The sequence below is a fragment of the Maylandia zebra genome, linkage group LG15, assembly GCF_041146795.1.
Source record: "Maylandia zebra isolate NMK-2024a linkage group LG15, Mzebra_GT3a, whole genome shotgun sequence".
NCBI classification, from domain to species: domain Eukaryota; kingdom Metazoa; phylum Chordata; class Actinopteri; order Cichliformes; family Cichlidae; genus Maylandia; species Maylandia zebra.
Genome location: NC_135181.1, coordinates 22,450,647 through 22,471,504, shown reverse-complemented (window position 1 = coordinate 22,471,504; position 20,858 = coordinate 22,450,647). Strand labels below are relative to the sequence as shown.

The following is a 20,858-nucleotide window of genomic DNA, read 5'->3' as shown; positions in this document are numbered from 1 at the left end:
TTTTTTTTTTTTTCCGCCTGTCCCATTTGGTTCTTTAGCCATCAGAATTGTTGTCTGAAGACCAACAAGGATACCCAATGGATTTACTTTGCCAAATGGATTATCGTGGCATTGCCGTATTGGTCCATTTGATCGACCTTTGTTTTTATCATTTATTATTATTTATTATATTTTATTTTCAGATGTTACAGACGGGACAGACATGAGTGAGGGATAGGAAAGGGAGAGAGAAAGAGGAAGGAAAAGAAAAACAGAAGGGGAGAGGGACAGTGAGAAAGGGGGGGAGAAAAAATAAAAACTCCTGGATCACCTGTTGAGAGAAGAAGAATAGAAAACAAGCAAAAAAAAAAACCAAAGCAACATACTAAACACAACACCATCGCATTAATCTAGCTAAGTGTAAACAGCAGTAAATACTAAATATTCAATGTTGTTGTGCAGCACGCAGGACAGACAGCGCACAATGTGCTTTGAAGTAGCAGCCAAGAAAGGTGTAATTTAAGTCTACGAGCAGTGAACACCCGTGTGCACACCTGTGTGGATCAGCGCGCTTGTATTCCAATGGTTTCCACATGTAATGGTCTGCAAGAGGATGTAGCAAGCCATAGCCCCGTCCCCCAGGGCGTGAAGCAGGCATGGAGGAGATCCAGGCCCCAGACATCCAGAGGCCCCAGAGTGCGAGAGCCCAAGGAGGACCACCGGAGGGGCATCCGTGCCACCCTCATGGGAAGGGCTGAGGATCCCCAGACGAGGCGTCACCCAGTAGCCACCGAGCAGAAGCTAGAGGGGGCTGCACCAGCATGCCCGCCCAGCTGTGCCAGAGTGAACCGAGCCGCAGGCCCAGAGGCCGGAGGCCCGAGGGCCCCCCGCACCCCGGAAGAGGCCTGACCGAGCAACAGGCGCCAGGCCCCGCCAGGTAGCCACCGGGAGTGAGCCGGTACATACCTGAGTGCCCAGCCCCGGACACCAAGAACCACCAATGCACCGACCCCTGAGGGCATCAGTCACCGGCAGGGAGTGTGGTGAGGGGAGATAGGCCTTGGAGGGCCTGGGAGTTCCCAGAGAGGTGGAGTCTAAGACCCGACCTGACATATAGACACAGACAAACAGGCACACACAGACACAAACATGCATTCCCACCCTCATGCACACATATACAAACACTCAGCACTCACCCAACGTAAGGATTGACATAAATGGACATGTACACACAATCACACTCCCCAAACATACTCTATACCCCGGGTCCAGGTACCCTCGCCCCCAGAGGGGGAAACAGAACCCAGACCCAAGAGATGTTACCCTTCCCCCCGGGGTGGAGGCAAGCAGACCGTCCCAGGCTCCGCAGCAGCAGGGAGGCCAATCGGACAGCCAACATCTCCTCCCAGCCCCCCCGCCCCGATGGCTAGCAGAGAACGGGGGTGTGTGAAGACCCCATACCTCCCTCCTCCTGCTCATGTGTAGTGTTGCTGCGTGTTGTTCTAAAGTGCATTTAAAACAAGGGAGAGCATGGTGCTGCTGCCAGAGAGCAGCAGGTGTTAGCATTTGTCTTGCATTTGACCTTATTTGCTTATTGATTTTTATTTTGTCTTGAAGAAATAATTTTTGCAAAAGTTTACTTTCACAACAAAATAAACGGACATAGTATGATGGGAAAATTGTAATTTTATCATGATGTTTATCTCAATAAATGCTCTTGTAGCCACATTCTCAACAAAACACCTATTTTGGTACGCAGAGAAAATGACATCAGACTTCTAAAGAGGTTTCAGACTACTGACACTTGTTCTGATGGCATCATTGTTTTGCATCAATGATATTAGGAGTTAAATTTAGGTGGCAGAATAAATGAACTCTTTATGTCAGTTAATATGCATTCCCAAACATCACACTGAAACCTGGTTGTTTTTTTTTCTAATAATCACAAAATAAAGAGAAATAAAAGAGAGCTGCATTTCTCATTACACTTATCTCAACTGACAATCTTCACACATTTGACTTCCTATAATCTATTGTTGGCCAAGATGTGACAGAGGAGAATGAAGTCACTAGCAGGAAGTGACACCTCGCAAACCCCACACAGCACAAGTATTTATCTTTAACAAGTCAAATCTTTAGATGCAGTGTCATTAGTGTGTATGAGTACAGAAGAAGCACCATGGTACTATTCAGATGGATTGAAGTGTTTTTATTCTCTCTACTAATACTTCAGTGTAAAGGTAAGGACACATATTAAAATACAAATATTGCATCAACATGTGATTTCATTAAGTAATATGACTTTACCTATGAAGGAGTATTATGGCCACATTAAGGAAAAAATATTGATGATTTTGATAAAAAGGAATTTCCAGATTCAAGTCGATAATCGATTTTTGTCAAAAAGTGGAGATTACGGTTGTTGTTTGAAGACAAACTGCCACGGATGCTATACTCTGTGCAAAAAGCCTTGTTTAGATGAGTTAGTGAAACAAACCGATCAGCTGTCTTGTGATGCAACATAAATACTCTTTATTGAACGAGTCTGTAACCACTGATAACCTTGCATCTATCCACTCCCATCTGTTTCATTTTGTACAAATCCACTCTTCCACATATGTGTGGTTTTTCCATCTTACAGATTGCAGGTTTCTGCACCATTTTTTCAACGTTCTTATACTTATCGCCACGCAGTGTTTACGTGTTAGAGCTGAGATAACAGAGAAATTATGATGAACTACCTCAACTTGATGTATATAATTGCTCGACGTATTTGATTTACAATATGATTTTTTGGTTATTGAAAATGTTTTTTTCCCCCATCTTAAAAATATAAAGTAATAATTTGCCAGTTAAATAATGCACCACCTTTTGGCTACTGTAGCTGTAACATTAATATGTAATTGTAATCATAGATCTGACACACTGGTATGTTTGTATACTTGGGGAGTGTTTATCAAGGCACTACACACATATGGCTGGATGTTTCTGTAAACAGTTCAATAACTTCCCAGTCAGTTATCAGTGCGCACTCCTCTCTCAGGTCTCTGGCTTCACTACAGTGGGGCAAAAAAGTATTTAGTCAGCCACCGATTGTGCAAGTTCCCCCACCTAAAATGATGACAGAGGTCAGTAATTTGCACCAGAGGTACACTTCAACTGTGAGAGACAGAATGTGAAAAAAAAAAATCCATGAATCCACATGGTAGGATTTGTAAAGAATTTATTCGTAAATCAGGGTGGAAAATAAGTATTTGGTCAATAACAAAAATACAACTCAATACTTTGTAACATAACCTTTGTTGGCAATAACAGAGGTCAAACGTTTACTATAGGTCTTTACCAGGTCTTTACCAGTCGTCCTGTCCCCTTGGCAGAAAAACAGCCCCATAGCATGATGTTTCCACCCCCATGCTTCACAGTAGGTATGGTGTTCTTGGGATGCAACTCAGTATTCTTCTTCCTCCAAACACGACGAGTTGAGTTTATACCAAAAAGTTCTACTTTGGTTTCATCTGACCACATGACATTCTCCCAATCCTCTGCTGTATCATCCATGTGCTCTCTGGCAAACTTCAGACGGGCCTGGACATGCACTGGCTTCAGCAGCGGAACACGTCTGGCACTGCGGGATTTGATTCCCTGCCGTTGTAGTGTGTTACTGATGGTGACCTTTGTTACTTTGGTCCCAGCTCTCTGCAGGTCATTCACCAGGTCCCCCCGTGTGGTTCTGGGATCTTTGCTCACCGTTCTCATGATCATTTTGACCCCACGGGATGAGATCTTGCATGGAGCCCCAGATCGAGGGAGATTATCAGTGGTCTTGTATGTCTTCCATTTTCTGATGATTGCTCCCACAGTTGATTTTTTCACACCAAGCTGCTTGCCTATTGTAGATTCACTCTTCCCAGTCTGGTGCAGGTCTACAATACTTTTCCTGGTGTCCTTCGAAAGCTCTTTGGTCTTGGCCATGGCGGAGTTTGGAGTCTGACTGTTTGAGGCTGTGGACAGGTGTCTTTTATACAGATGATGAGTTCAAACAGGTGCCATTCATACAGGTAACGAGTGGGGGACAGAAAAGCTTCTTACAGAAGACGTTACAGGTCTGTGAGAGCCAGAGATTTTCCTTGTTTGAGGTGACCAAATACTTATTTTCCACCCTAATTTACGAATAAATTCTTTACAAATCCTACCATGTGAATTCATGGATTTTTTTTCACATTCTGTCTCTCACAGTTGAAGTGTACCTCTGGTGCAAATTACTGACCTCTGTCATCATTTTAAGTGGGGGAACTTGCACAATCGGTGGCTGACTAAATACTTTTTTGCCCCACTGTATATATAAAGAGAGAAACCTCATCAGTTAAATTAGCTCTCCAGTCTGTCCCTCCAGCCTCTTGGCATTGCTCCCTTGACCTCACTGCCTCACTCCTTCTCTGCAGCTGAGCCAGGGACCAAACCTCTGCCACGGTAATATTTTATGTCGGACAGTTTGTTGCATGTATTTATTTAATTGTCTGCATTTTTTTTATTGTTTCAGGCAACAATGTAACAACAACACAGACAGTAACACACACATCAAAAAATACAAGTATTATTGAACCTACATCAGTAAATGGAACAGTAAGGACTTCATCAGGTAGTGCCTGTCTGTTGTTACAGTCAACATTTGGGCAATAAAAGCTGAACTAAAGTTTTTTTTTTAATACATTTATTTTATTTAAGGTGACCACACAACAACACCAATCCCCACAACATCAAAATCAACAAATGCAACTACTGTATCACCATCAAGCCAACCTACATCAACAACTGGAACAACTGAAAGAAATACTTTATCAGGTACTGACTGCATCGCTTGCACCTTTATTAAGCCTAAGGTCTGAACTGTAGACTGTAGACTCGAGCTGTGGCTCCATCATAAAGCTTTTTATTGCTCACAGCATCCAAAGCTCAACATTACCAGTGATTGTGGTTTTAATTTTTCTTTCCAGAAATTTGGAAACGGGTTATCATTGTTCTTGTGGGAATTCTGGTACTAATACTTGCTATAGTCATCAACACATGGAATAAACCTAACGGTGAGTTAGAAAAAAATGACAGCTATAGTTGAAAGTATAATTGAGAACCTTGGATTTGAAATTCTAAACTCAAGTTTGTTTACTTTTATCTTGTATTTTCATCTTTTTTTAGGAAGCAAAACACAGGTGGAAGAAGCGACTAAGGTGGCGAGTGAACGCAGCTGCCAAAAAAATGTATGTAGCTACTTTTAGAAGACTCCCTTATTTAAAGTCCCAAAATGAGAACAGCTTGCACATATTTAAGAGACTGAGTGTAAACCCTGATATGACCCAGTCCAGCAGCCAGTCAGAACAAAGTGAACAGACATTATTCTCACAGCTACTGCATTTATTCTTTGAAATGTATTTTTATCCTTTATAAGAATGGATGAAAGACAAATAGGACAAGAAAAACCCCAAAAGGACTGATACCTGTCAAACTGACTCCGCATATGCATTAGTGAGCAGTCTATATGTTGTCTTCACTGTTCAGGCTGATGCTGAAGATGTCTCCTATGTCTCTGTCAGTTTTATCAGGAGGTCCAAGTGTAAAGCCAAGGTAAGGTTCTCAAAAGAATATATTAACATTAAGATCGTGAATTTTAAACTTCTGTCACAGGTCAGAAAAAAATAATTGTGCTCCATCATATTTCATTCCAGGTCTGTAATGATAATGATGAAGATGACACTGTGACTTACAGCACTGTGAAATTTCCTTCCTCTTCTGCTGGCGTTTCCACTGATCCCAGCAACCTCTATTCCACCATCAACAAACAAAAGAAACACGTTCCAGCCTGAAGGTTACATTTTTTTTATGATTGATTGTTTGCATTATATGATAAATATGTGAAAAACATTTTTACATTTTCCTTTAACTAAAAAAAAAAGAAAGAAAAAAATGACCTGCATTTGATAAGATGACACACATGATCGACACACTGGCTAAAGTTTCCCACCTTTTATTTAAGTTGAGTTGTTGTTAATATCTATCATATGTCAATGATAGTGATCTCTTTGGTATACAATTGTGAAAAAATTTGCTCTTAATGTACAATCATGAATACAAACAGCACCAAGCTTTCGAGGTAGTGAAACAAAGAAACCACTGACACTCCCTCTAGAGGTTGAGGTTAACGTTTTATACTGTGTGCTCATGTACTGTAGGCAAAGTCAATATTTTATATCTCTTTGCCTTTTTAATATTGTTACTTTGTTTTGGAAATGTAACAAAAACTTACTTGTTTAAGTCCAATTGAATTACCTGATCTAACTGTGTCTATGATAAAATATCAATTATTACTCCAACTGTAAGTTTTGTAAGTTTTGCATCTACTAATTAAGATGTTTTTTGTGGAAAAAATAAAATATAATGTAAAAAAATCCCCCCAAAAACATCCCTGCTTTTCCACATTCCATTAAGCTGCTATAACACAAATGAACACCTAACTATCTGCATATAAAACCAGAAAGTATAACATCTATGACTTAGTTTAATTTATACTGATGTTTTAGCTTACAAATAAATAAACACATGATTCACAATGTAACAAAACCTGAGCTGAGGAGAGTAAAAGAACTATTTAGTGAGACTGTTGAAGCAGAGTGCTTCTAGGAAGCCAACAGAAGAGGCGAAACCCTTCAGAGCAATGGTACTGAAGAAGAGCATGGGCAGGCAGTCACAGGTTGGGAATCAGATGGCTGAGGCCTCATCCATCTTAGGAGTAAAAGAATGAGAAGCACTAGCTCTGGTTCAGATGCTGTCACTGGAAAGGTTGTGTCCAGTCACGACTCTGGATCAGAAGCTTGGGAGGTTGATCCAAGCAGGAACTTAAAAGCTAAACATGCAAAGGTTAGCTGTGACTTTGATACTGGAGCAGGCTGATGTAGGAGGCAGGCTGTAACACTGAAACTATGCAAACACCAGCTGACTCTGGAGCATGGGTGGCACGTTTGAGAGCAGTCAGTGGCGATGTTGGGAACAAGGCAACTGGTATGACACTAGCTTTTGGCTAGAAAACCTCTGTACAAAACAACAGTTGCATTGCTTTATCGTGTATCATTGTCTCATGTGCTGTCCTTGATTTAATAAACTCAAATAACTTACCAGCTGGGCGGAAAAAGACTTGTGAAAGAGAAGAGTGGTTTCTGAAGTGAAGACTGGACTCTATTGAGCAGAGCAGTGATAAATCAGCAGCAGTAAAAGCTGCGTGTATTATTGCCACTTCCCCTTCCTGTTATCTCATCACTATTATTAAACCTCTCTTGTTTGTACTAAGCTCTGACATTTCACTGCATACCTGTATATCATTTTACTTTAGATATATTATGATTCTAATTTTTAATTTTAGAATTTTACAAGACACACAGCAACTTTTCTGGTTGTAAGAGAACAATAAAGACTCAGAAACCTAATCTGTGACAATATATGTTAGAAAATGCTTATTGTTTGGGACAGATCTCATAAATAATCATGTAATTTATGTCACGTTAAAGTCATGCATATCTGGTTATTTTCAGAGGGCCTACTTTGGTCATGTACTGCTTAACTGTCCTTCAGACTCATCTGTTCCATACCCAGTGTGGTAAAGTACCATTATGTCACATATACCAAGAGCCTGTTTGCACATGGTCTATAAAAGAAAAGAGTTCATAGATATGTTTGACTTCCTCTGTGCTATTTCAGATCAAGAAATTACTTTACTAAACAGCAAATGACAATTATTAAGTCTGAATTAATGAAGACCAGTGCAGTTTTGAAATTGATTAATCAAATAAACAAAAGCAGGCGCAGATGACCTGTCACATTTTCACCTGTGTCATTGTCCTGTCATGGTGACCCAGTGGTTATGTTTTGATTATTAATATTCTAAAATTTAGTGGATTTTCATGCTTTAGTCTTTTGTATTCTTGGCTCCCTTAGTTATTCTTTAGTATTTTGTGATTTCTAGTCTCTTGGTTTCTGTCTCTGTGCCTCCCGTCTGTTCCATGTGTCGCGTCTAGCCAAGCCCCAGATCCAGCGTCAAGTCTGCCTCTCAGTCTGTGTCTCATGTTTCCTGTTTTATTTTGATAGTTCCTCGTCATGTGTTTAGTGTGTTTGGTTTTGCTTCCTCGCAGTGTTGTGTGTGCATGTGTGTGTGTGTGTGTGCGCGCGCGCGTGCATTTGAAGGCATTTTTGAGGCTCAAAATGTGGTTTTAGTGTCAGGGTTACAATTAGGTTGCGGTTAGGTTTAGGCTGAGGGTTAGAATTAGGCATTCAGTTTTGATGGTACTAAGATATGAAAATGAGTATGTGTGTGATTAGTCCCAGCTGTTTTTCTTTCCTGGTTCTCATTTCTTTGTTACCCTTTTGTGTATTTGTCCTCTGTCTTGCTCTGTCTGTTGTCGGTTCATACAGTAAATGTACCATTTATTGTATATTTTTTTTTGGACCGTCATGGTCCTGGGTCGGTGACCCAGCGCTTTTAGTTTGTTATCATTTTCTAGATGATGATTGTTTAAGTTCTGTGTTATATTCGGTCTGCGTCTGTATCTGTCTGTCTATGGTGTCACCCCATCTGTTTGTGAATCTGTCTGTTTAGTTCAATGTCTTGTCTGGTTCCATGTGTCTGAGTTTCCTGTTTTATTGTGAAGGTCCGTGTCGTATGTGAGTGTGATCAGTTTACGTTTCCCCTGTCCCGTCAGCCCAGATTCCTCCCAGCTGTGTTGCCCTCCTGTCTCTCATCCCCTGATTACTGGTGTGTGTATTTAAGCCCTGTGTGTTCTCCTGCCTGTTGCTGGTTTGTCTGTATTACTCAGTGTCAGTCTGTGTTTCCGCCGTGTCTTCTCCCTGCTGTTCATCGTCATCCTCCTCTGCTCGTTTTCATTCAGGTTTGTGCTCTGTAGTTTAGTTGTTTCCCAGTTTAGTTTAGTTCGAGCCCCGTTTGCTGTTTGTCCACATTCTTTTTGTGTTCAATAAATCACCTTCACTTCTCCACGACTGCCTGCGATTGGATCCTCATTTATTCCACACGGCTCGCCTCGGCAGCCGTGACAGTTACCTCCATTTTAGTCATTCTTTGCTTTTGTTTGTTTTCTTGTTCAGCCAAAATAACTGCTCAGTTTTTGTTAATGTCCACCTCCACCCCCCTTTGTCTGCATTTGGATCCGCTCTCTCATCTCCACGCTGTCTGCCTTAACAGACATGATATTATGAGACATGAAGCTACTGAGAAAGCTGAGACTCCCTCTACAGGTGGAGATGGTGAAAAAGGAAGGACGCTGACATAATGCGAGCATTGCACCATGCCTCTGATACTTAAATAAATATTGCTTTCTCTGTGCAAAGTTTGATCGCTCTAGACATTTTTATGCATTCTCATATACAGTCCCACTAGACTTTAAGTTCACTTTATGCTTAAACACCTTTTAACCAAGGTAGACAGTTATTAATGCACAAATAAATGCATATGATCATCTGACCACAGACAAAAACTGGTGAAGGTAAACAAACCTTCCTGAAGGCCTGCCCATTTTTTAGCAAGATCAACTAAACATTCAGTCCAAACTCTGCTGGAAGTTTTCTTCCTCATAATCAAACAAGTGACCTCAAAAACACATCAGATTCAACTATTTTCTGTCAGAGCTGGGGTGGCTGAAGTCTTAGTGGTGACAATGAAGAAGAGATCAGAGCTCTGCTGCTCTGAGCGGGCTGGTCAGCCATGCTTCTTTGCCACATTAAAATGGTATGAGTAAAAGATAAAATAAAAGATTATATTGGATCTCAAGCATTTAATGTTAAGTATTTTTCTCTCAGATGTAATTTATTTTTTATTTTTTTGCATTGACTTTATCCACCCCTTTGTGACTAAAAATAAAATGTTCAAAGACAAACGTGCTGATGAGGAAGTCACACCTTAGTATTCACAGGAAGTACATACTGTTCTAGTCTGCAAAAGAAGCAAAATTTCAAACTCTGTCATTGATGAGTGTGAAACAAAAAAAGACAAAAACAGGGACAAAGAAACATGATAGTTGAGAGCAGATGAATTAAAATGCCTGTAACTCTGATAGTCATGCTTTTGTTTGCAGATAATTATTCATATAATACCTGTTCAATTTTTTGAACACTGCACATAACTCCCTAAAAATAAAATAATTATGCTGGTTAAATTCATCTTAATGTTTATTGTGTGTTATCAATGCAAAAAGTTGGGAAAACAGAGTTTGCATCTGACCACACATTGCTAGCATGATAATGTTTATTCTTTTAAATGCCATCTTTATCATAAGTATTGGTATTTTCAAAGAACAACCAGTTAGAAATTTTTTAACAAAATCTGAGACACACAGAAACTTGAATTTTAGTTAATTTAAGCTCTTGCAAGGGAGCATTAACAAACACGGAGCTTATTGCTAGTTCTCAAAGGGGAAAACCCTTTAAGTCTATTTTATACAGATATTACATCTTCATATTTGTTTGTTTTTTTTCTATATTTGTGCTTTGGAATGTAACCAGATTTCTTCCAGAATTTTCTTGCCAGTCAGCAACTATCTTGGTAACACCACTTGAGTTTGTGTGTTGTAGGCTAACATGCTTACATCCTTATCATGTATGTAATAATACTCAAGCTTCGTCTTGTAAATATCACAGTTACCATCAATAATGGTACGTGCAAACACAAAAAACAAATATGGCTCCTCCCTGCATGGTTTTGTGGTATGTTTATTTATGCTTCACAATGAAAAAACAACTTCTTGCTTCGCAGCCACTGTGGCCATATCCTCACCATTTATTTGGGCAGTTAAATAAACATACTGTGAGTGTCATACGTTTAAATACAATACCAGCCAAATCTGATTAAAGTAAATCAATAATAAATAAGGTAAGCAATGTACTTTTAAGACTTATCTCAAAACGTATGTCAAAATAAGTTTAACAACATTAAATCTGAATGTCATGGTCTTACCTGCAATATGTTTAACTCTCCATCATGGCTAATAATGAGACTGAATACAGACAAACAAATAACATGTGAAAACGTTTTTGTATTAATAACTACTATTTGTGCATTTTTTTTAATTTTTTTTATTAAAAGCATGGTTTGTACAAGGTTGTATTTTTCTCTTCTTTCTCCAGGCCTGTCCTAATCAGCTTACTCAGTCTGTATGTATCACTAGATCCAATCCTGCTCCCCCAGCAGACAAAAGTAAGGGACACCAGAGATGTCATGTCTTAGTTTGCTTCAAGACCACCAGAGGGTGCTGCCATAAAACTATTCATCCATCCATTCTCTTCCGCTTATCCTTTTCAGGGTCGCGGGGGTGGCTGGAGCCTATCCCAGCTGTCATAGGGCGAGAGGCGGGGTACACCCTGGACAGGTCGCCAGTCTGTCGACTGGGCTAACACACAGAGACAGACAACCATTCACACTCACTTGCACATTTACATCTATGGGCAATTTGGATTAACCGATTAACCTATCCCCACAAGCTGCATTTCTCATTTGTGAACATTTAATCAGTCTAAGTAATTTTGCAAATTCAAAGCAAAAAAGCTTTACTCGTGTGTGTCATATAATGTGTGTTTTTGAATCCACAGCTCAGCAAAAATAAAATGTTGAGGACTTAAAGGCAGCTCTGTTAGTCCATCAGTGTGTGACCAGTGCAAAAGCAGGCGCATTTGTGTTTCTGATGTTTATGTGGTCAAAATTAGAGTCTCACACCTCCAAAGCGTTGCTGCTGTTGTACCCACATTCTCACAGAAATACTTCCCCTTCACTTCTCAGAAAAAAAATGACTTCATAGATACAATGATGCACAGCAGGCCTCAGACTACTAACACATCTTATCTGTGTCGTTATCCAGCTGCTGCAGTGGTGTTTGCTGCAGTATCAACATATTTCATTGTGGGCATCAACACACATTCTTGTTAAAAGCTCAATTATTCATTTTATGAATAAAGAGAGAGGGAGGACAATAACATTTGAAGGCAGTAAAATAAATTAATTCAGAACAAGTGATGAAGAGTAAACCACTGATGAGGAAGTGAGCAGGAAGTTGAAGCTGTGTTCATGTCTGAGACTGTCTCATTTGTGAATGTGAGAGCAGAGAGTAGAGACTGACAGACAGAGAAGTACGATGGCTGCAGTCATGTGGATTCAAATGTCTTCTTTCCTGCTGCTGATGCTTCAGATTACAGGTAAGGAAACACAGAACACACACACACACAATAGTCTGTTCTTCCTCTAACTGAGAGAGACGTGTTTGCTTTGTAACTTTGAGTTTTCTGGACTCTTGGAAAGAAAGGTGTTTGTCTTTATGAAAACTGTGAGTGACCAAAGAAATCACCAGGAGGTTTTTGGTGCAGCACTCTCTTTGCAAGTGATCTCACAAAGTCACAGTCGGAAACCACTGAGGCAGATTTGTCCCTATAAAAACTGATTATCACTCTAGTTCTCTGAAGCTTGATTAACATCACTTTTTCAGCATCTTTATATTTTTGTTTCATAACAAACAATTTGAGATAAATGAAACAAAAAAAAAGAAATAAAAATTAAAAAAGAAACTAAATGCAAATAAAAATATTTTTCAGTGCCTTGTAAGGACATTTAACTTATTTATGTATTTGATTATCGGTCCTAAGAGCAGGCTTAATATTTTAATCTAATAACAAAAATATCAAAACTGAATGTTTTCATCACAACATTTATTCTTTTCACAGAACAAAAAGCTGAAGTCTAAATGGTTTCATTGTTTTTAGGTTTTCTGTCCAGATGCGTCATCGTGTCTGTGGGTTTAGCATCACTCCTAATATCTGCTGTTACAGTCAACATGTGGACAAAAACCAAAGGTGAGAACTTCACAGATGAAACGTTTATACAAGAAAAGCTTTGATAAACTTGCAGGTTAATTATTTCAGCTCTCTTTTGTGATTTTTTGTCATTTCAGGAATAAAAACAAAGATGGAAGGAAACACTGTGAGTTTAACTCTGTTATAACTTTACAGAGCGAACAACACGTTAGTGATATGTATTCTTTTTTAACTGTGGATGTACAAATGAAAGAAAACAAAATACACAGTTTTAACCAGGTTGCAGAAACACTTATAACCTTTTTTGTTACTGTTGTTGTTTATTGAGAAAAGTGGAGAATTTTGAGACTAAATAATAAATAATTAATAATAAGATAAACCATCAGAGAGCTCATCAAAAGTAGCATTTCAAAGAGTGAATCTAAAGTGTGTAGTATTGTTTTAAACAGGTGCATAAGGATGAAGATGGTGACGCAGTGAACTATGAAAACACTGCAGACTCTCCTGCTTCTGTCAGACTCCACAGATCAACAACTTCAACATCAACTCATCACAAAAATGAATCATAATATCATTAATATTTCCTGACCTTTACTTTTTGATTTTATCTCATATGTAGGAGCAAAATTCTTTTCTTTGTGCACTTAGCTTCAACTATTAAGAAAAATAACTTCAAATAATCATTTATTCCTTAAATTTCAAAACTTACATTTTAACTACTGACTTTATCTATTGTTCTGATTTTATCTGTTTTGATTTTATATCCTGTTTTGTTTGTTTGTTTGTTTGTTAATTAGTTTGTTTGTTTGCTTGTTTTAATCAATTTTAAATCATGCTTTTATTTGTTTTTGTTTCTAATGTCTCTGTAAAGCACTTTGAATCACCTTGTTGTTGAATTGTGCTATACAAATAAACTTGCCTTGCCTTGCCTTGCCTTTTCATGATAATCGATGTATGTACACAGATGAATCACAGAACAATCCACTCAGCCAATAAAACCCTTTAAGCAAACTGCACAAGAGGTGACAAGTCAAACAGATCAGGAGAAAAACAGGTGGCAGTGATGTCTAAATGAAGCTTTCTGAAGTGCACACAGTCGTCTTTGGTGACATCTGGTGGACAAAAGTTTGAAGAGCAGCTTGAATGTACAACTGTTTCATCATGATTGCTCACTCTACAGAGCTCAGCTGACAGCTTTTGTGTGATATCATAAGGGTGTGGTCTCTCTTTTCTTGTTACTTCTTGATATTTGTAAACACAATAAAGAAAGAAAAATCTTCAAATTAATGTACAACACAATCTTAAAATAGGTTGGGAAGGTCCTACCTCCACGTGTTAAGGAAATAAACCAGTGCGCATTTATGTATAAAATATTATAATGTATGTGTAGTGTATTTTTATGTATGTTTTTGACCAGAGAGGTAGAATCAATTTACTAATAAATGGGTAAAAAAGCTTGTAATTCCTCGCCTGCTTTGTAGTGAAGTCCATGATCAGCTCCTTAGTCTTGCTGATGTTTAGGAGGAGGTTATTCTCCTGGCACCAGGTCTCCAGGTTCCTGATCTTCTCCAGGTAGGCCGTCTCGATGTTGTCAGACATCAGGCCCACAACAACAGTGTCGTTAGCAAACTTGACAATGGAGGTGGTGTCTGATGTGGCTACACAGTCATAAGTGTACAGTGAGTACAGCAGGGGGATTAAAACACAGCCCTGAGGCTCCAGTGCTGAGTGAGATGGAGGGGGAGACTTGTTTTCCCACCCGCACTGATTGGGGTCTGTCTGTGAGGAAGTTGAGGATCCACTGACACAGTGATGAGCTGAGTCCTAGATCCGTCAACTTGGTGAAAAGCTTAGAGGGAATTATTCGTGTTGAATGCTGAACTGTAGTCCACGAACAGCATCCTAACATAATTCCCTCTGCCAGTGTCCAGGTGACTCAGGGATGTGTGGAGCAGGTGAGATATGGCATCGTCTGTGGAACGATTAGTCCGGTAAGCAAACTGAAGTGAGTCGATGGTGGCAGGAAGTGAAGAAGTGATGTGATCTCTCATCAGTCTTTCAAAACACTTCACCACAATTGAAGTCAGTACTACTGGACGGTAGTCATTGTGGCAAGTGGGCTGTTGTTTCTTTGGAACAGGGACAATAATGGACTGTTTGAAACACGTGGGAACCACAGCTTGGGCCAGGGAGAGGTTGAAGATCTCCGTGAACACCGGTGCTAGCTGGTCAGCGCAGGCTCTCAGTACCCGGCCAGGGATTGCATCTGGTCCTGCTGCCTTCCTGGTGTTCACCCTCCTGAAGGTGTTCCTCACGGCATGCTCTGTGATGATGAATGCATTTTCTTCACTCGTTTGTTGTTTTAATTGCTGCGGCATCGAAGCGAGCATAAAACGTGTTCAGCTCATCAGCCAGTGAAGCATCGGCATTCACCATATTACCGGAGACGAGCCCTTCCTTCATGGTAGGCAGCGGTGCGTGATCTCAGAGCGTCGCGGATGTTTTTATCCACCCTCGGCTTTGGGTTGGGAAACGTTCGGATGATAGATCTTTCTGCTGTGTCGTCCGCTAGTTTCCCGATAAATCCCACAACCGCTTCCGTAAACATGTTGATGTCATCAGAGCTGCGCCGAAACATGTCCCAGTCTGCGTCATCCAGTGCATCCTGCAGCGCGGCCACTGATTGGTCCGTCCAGCGAGCGACCTCCCTCCTGATTGGTGGTTGCTGCTTTAGCCTTTGTTTGTAAGCAGGCATGAGGAAGATGGCGGCATGGTCCGATTTTCCAAATGCCAGCAGGGGCTGAGCCTTGTAACAGTTCTTGAACGGGGTGTAGCAGTGGTCTAATGTCCTAGTGCCCCGGGTGGGGCAGTTGATGTGCTGGTGAAGGTTGTGAAATGTCCGTTTGAGATTCACTCTGTTAAAATCTCCCATAACAATGAGTGCGGCATCTTGGTGAAGTGTTTGTTGATGTGTGAGAGCCTCATGTAGCTCACATAAGGCAGTGTCCGAGTCCGCGTGAGGCGGAATGTAAACAGTGCAGGCAATGACCGCAGTGAATTCCCGAGGGAGATAGAAAGGGCGACATTTAATGATCAAAAGTTCCAGATTGGGCGAGCAAGAGCGTGTGAGTGGGGAGATGTTTGTGCTGTCGCACCATCTGTTGTTCACCATCAAGCACACTCCACCACCTCTTTTCTTCCCCGACTCCATTGTCCTGTCCATGCGGTAAACCGAAAAGAACCCCGTCGGCTGCACGGTGTGGTCTGGAATCGCTGGGTTCAGCCAAGTCTCGGTGAAGCAGAGGAGGTTGCAGTCCCGAATGTCTCTCTGGAACTTGATTCTGGCTCTGAGGTCATCAAGCTTGTTCTCGATGGATTGAACATTGGCTAGCAGGATACTGGGCATGGGTGCGCGGTGTGCGCGAGCCCATAGCCTGTTCCTGATGCCGGCTCGTTTCCCTCGAGGCCGTCGCTTAGGGTCGCGTCCTTTGTTCTCTCTCAGGAAAATAACACTCTGACAGGCTGGTGACAAGAACTGGACAGACTGACCACGTCCTCATCACAGTCACCCAGGGAAGACTGAACCTTAATGTAGACTGAGTGATTACTGATGTGGCACAGATGTGCACATAGTGTACGAGGTTCATCCTATCAAAAGGTGCCTTCCTCACTCTCCCTCTCGCTCTCTCTCACTCGCTTGTTCAGCTGGGATGAGGAGCCACGTTTTGTTGCTCCACATTAAACCATTAACATTGTGTGTTACACTTTAGCTGTGATGACTATCATTGTGTTTTGTAGTGCTGTCTCTCTCTGACACCTCACACACACCACAGCATTGCAGTGCTGACCACAGTACAAGTGTGCTTCTATTATTCTCCCCAGTATAACTTCCTGTTCTTTCATCTCCATATAAAACATTGACTCTACTAGTTTAAGCTCCTCTGTTTGTACTGACTGCTGACATTTGTCTAAATAACAAACAAATTCATCTCCTCTCACTGTTCCTATCAGATGATTCCAACTTATACTCACACAATATTAAAACACCTTGAAATGAATGTAATGAATTTGTATTCTAAAAACTGACTTAAATCAACGTTCCACACGTTCAAAATGACGGCGACAATAACGACAGTCACTCTCTCATCAGTGTGTTAACATTTGTCATTTGTGAACATTTAATCAGTCTAAGTAATTTTGCAAATTAAAAAAAAGGTTTACTCGTGTGTGTCATTTAATGTGTGTTTTCAAATCCACAGCTCAGCAAAAATAAAATGTTGAGGACTTAAGGGCAGCTCTGTTAGTCCATCAGTGTGTGAATCATTTGTGTTTCTGATGTTTATGTGGTCAAAATTAGAGTCTCACACTTCCAAAGCGTTGCTGCTGTTGTACCCACATTCTCACAGAAATACTTCCCCTTCACTTCTCAGAAAAACTCAGGCCTCAGACTACTAACACATCTTATCTGTGTCGTTATCCAGCTGCTGCAGTGGTGTTTGCTGCAGTATCAACATGTTTCATTGTGGGCATCAACACACATTCTTGTTAAAAGCTCAATTATTCATTTTATGAATAAAGAGAGAGGGAGGACAAAAACATTTGAAGGCTGTAAAACAAATAAATTCAGAACAAGTGATGAAGAGTAAACCACTGATGAGGAAGTGAGCAGGAAGTTGAAGCTGTGTTCATGTCTGAGACTGTCTCATTTGTGAATGTGAGAGCAGAGAGTAGAGACTGACAGACAGAGAAGTACGATGGCTGCAGTCATGTGGATTCAAATGTCTTCATTCCTGCTGCTGATGCTTCAGATTACAGGTAAGGAAACACAGAACACACACACACACAATAGTCTGTTCTTCCTTTAACTGAGAGAGACGTGTTTGCTTTGTAACTTTGAGTTTTCTGGACTCTTGGAAAGAAAAGATGAGAAATAAATGATGTAAAATAATCCTTAAACTAACTGTTAATCTAACTGCAGTGTTCATGTTATAGTTTGTCACATTTCACTCTCCTGTCCTCAGCAGAAACAACAGGACAGACTTTGTTCTCCTTCAGAGCTGCCAGAGCTGGACATGACATCACTTTGTCTTGTGAAAATGTGATAGATGGTCAACATGACTGCAGCTATACTACCTGGATGTTCGCTGATTCAAGACAGACAGCAACAGTAGAGCTGGTTGCTCATGGACAGATTAAAGAAAATGTTAAAGCTGAATACACCAGACTGAGTGTTACAGCGAACTGTTCTCTGCTTATAAAGAAGGTCAAAGCTGAGGATGTTGGTCTTTACACCTGCAAACAGTACAAAACAAGAGGAGGACAACAAGAAGGTCCAGGCTTTATGATTAATCTGTCTGTTATTAACAGTGAGTATTTACATCATAATGTTTTTAGTTCAAACTTGGAACAAACTGAAATATTACAGCAGTATTTATTACAGTGATGATGCTCTGTTGTTTTTCTCTTTCCATATCTCCATCTTCACCAGTGACTGAACATGAGAACAACAATAAAGTCATTGTGAACTGCTCTGTGCTGACACATGGACACTGTAGACACACAGTGGAGTGGCTGCATGAGGGTAAAAAGAAAATATCAGACGTGGAGATAAAACCAGGTTCCTGCTCTGTGACTGTGACATTTAAAAGATCTCACCGTGATCAGAAGTCACAGTTTTATAATTCATTGAAGTGCAAAGTGACAGATAAACACACTAAAGAAGAACAACTGTTTCCCTTCAAACTCAAGTCCTCAGGTGAGAAAACAGGTGAGATTATGTTCAAATCGCTTCACAGTGATGAGCAGACGTGTTTAACTGACATGATTATTAATTATAGCAGCGCTCTACATTATCTGTTTTTGTAAATGTAGTTTGCAGGTTTTTTTTATTTGAATACTTTTGTTTTATTTTGTTATTTCATTTCTTTCTTTAGGTGAAAACACAAAATCAACGACTGCAAAATTTACCTCAACAACAAGAACAACAAGAACAATGAGATCAACAACAACAATGAGAACAAAAACAACAACAACAATAGTCACAATCGGAACAACAACAACAACAATGAGAACAACAAAATCTTCTCTAGAATCAAAAAAATCCTCACAAGGTAGAGACATCTGAAATTTGCTTTATAGTTCAGACCCTTTAAATTCTAGTTGTCGGACAATAACCTGTTAAGAATGTGTTCAAATCCCCTCACAGTGATGCTTTGACTGGTTTGATTGTTACATATTGCACCTCTCCACATTATCTATTCTTTTAAAAACAGCTTGGTGTTTATTTTTTTCTTACAATCATTCTTTATTTGATTTTGTAATTACATTTCTTTAGGTGAAGATGTCACAGAGACTAAATCAACACCAAATATCTGAATGTCAGACTGCCACTTGGGTGGAGACATTCAGTGACAGTTGTGATTTTAAAACTTAAAGTCTGAATGTCAGGTGGACTACTCTGGGCTTTGGGTGGACATTTAGTTAGAGCTCCTTCACACAGGCCTACAGACAGTGAGCGCTGACAGGAAGTGGTCACTACGGGAAAATGTATGTTCACAGCTTCAAGGTGTACCTTTCTCTTTTCAGGTTTGTTATTATGGCTCATTATCCTTCCCATTGGTTTATCAGCACTCTTAATAATTGTTGTGGTCATAAGATGGAAGAAACATAAAGGTAAAAGCATCCTCAGATTATAGTTTAACATAATATAACTAATGTTAAGAATGTGAAAATGGTGAATTGAAGAGATTTCTTATTTTGTAGATTGGGATCGTTAGCAAACAGGCAAAAAATGGATTTTTAATGTGGAACTAATCGCAGTGGGTTTTTTTTGTTTTTTTTCTTTTTCAGGAAAAGAAGGGCAGCTGGCCGGCAACACTGTGAGTTCAAATAGTTCCATTGTTTCATATGAGATTGAGCTAATAAACTTTTAGAGGTGACTTCATGTCTCTAAATGACTAAATAAAATACAGGATTTACCATCAGAAACAGAACAGCTGACAAAGCTGCAAGTGAGCTGAATCAGCTCCTCACTGGGAATGTTTAACTATTTAAGTAACATTTAGATCTTTACACAGTTACTCTTCTGTTTGTGAGCAGGGACTGAGCTTAAACGCTGCAGAGACTCAGTCTGGACCAGGAACCAATCAAACCAGGGTGAGGTTGCACACTAATCTCAGTATAAATTTGCACTAAATATTTGTTTCATTTTAACAGAAAAGTCAATACAGCCAGAACTGAACTGTATTAAACTAAACTGACATCACTGAGCAGATGTTATTTTGTCTTCACTGTGTAGGCTGGAGCTGATGATGGTGTTTCCTACGTCTCCATCAGCTTGCCCAAGAGGACCAGGAGTAAAACCCGGGTGAGATTTTTAATATTTGTGGGGATGATGTTAGCAGTAAGACCATGATTTTCAAAGAGCCTTATGTCTTGTCTTGCTCTGTAATGTTTTTTTTTTTTGTTCTGTAATGTTTTCCTATAGTCCCGTGGTCATGATGAAGGTGACACTGTGACCTACAGCACAGTGAAAGCTGTTTCCTCTTCTGCTGGAGATGATCCCAACCACCTCTATTCCACCATCAATGATGTAAAGAAGTAGGATGATGCTCATGAAAAGAGATATGGTAGATGCTGTTTCACTTTTTAGATGAGAGAGTGAATGTGAAAAGTCATGGGTTATTTTTTTTTGTCTTACGTATTGGTTGTTTTGAACTAATAACATAATATTGTTTTGGTAAATGGACTTATATAACACTTTTATATAGCTACTCTTTCAGAGCACTCAAAGTGCTTTATACAACAAATTCATTCACCCAAGCAGTTAAGTGCTCCCTATCTAACATTAATACTCATTCACACTCCGATGGAAGCATCGGAGAGCAACATGGGGTTAGTATCTTGCCCAAGAATATTTGGCATGCAGACTGGAGCAGACTGGGATCAAACCACCACCCTTCTGGTTAGTAGCTGACCTGCTCTAACACCTGAGCTACAGACACCAAACTGAAAATCATTTATGTTTCAAA

The 20,858-nt window shown here is 40.0% G+C and overlaps 1 protein-coding gene and 1 long non-coding RNA gene across 2 annotated transcripts; both read left to right on the top strand.

The window, feature by feature from the left end:
- Positions 1–2,151: 2,151 nt before the first annotated feature.
- Positions 2,152–11,205, top strand: LOC143412789 (uncharacterized). The gene is made up of 8 exons (XM_076874571.1): positions 2,152–2,219; positions 4,520–4,618; positions 4,705–4,821; positions 4,974–5,060; positions 5,173–5,234; positions 5,533–5,598; positions 5,700–5,839; positions 11,155–11,205. The coding sequence occupies exons 1-7, from the start codon at positions 2,159–2,161 to the stop codon at positions 5,835–5,837; spliced, it is 630 nt and encodes a 209-aa protein (XP_076730686.1). The 5' UTR covers positions 2,152–2,158; the 3' UTR covers positions 5,838–5,839; positions 11,155–11,205.
- Positions 11,206–19,675: 8,470 nt separating this feature from the next.
- On the top strand, positions 19,676–20,489 carry LOC111501196 (uncharacterized). The gene is made up of 4 exons (XR_003024868.2): positions 19,676–19,706; positions 19,927–19,983; positions 20,126–20,194; positions 20,315–20,489. It is a non-coding gene; the product is annotated as an uncharacterized LOC111501196 (long non-coding RNA).
- The last annotated feature ends 369 nt before the right edge of the window (positions 20,490–20,858 follow it).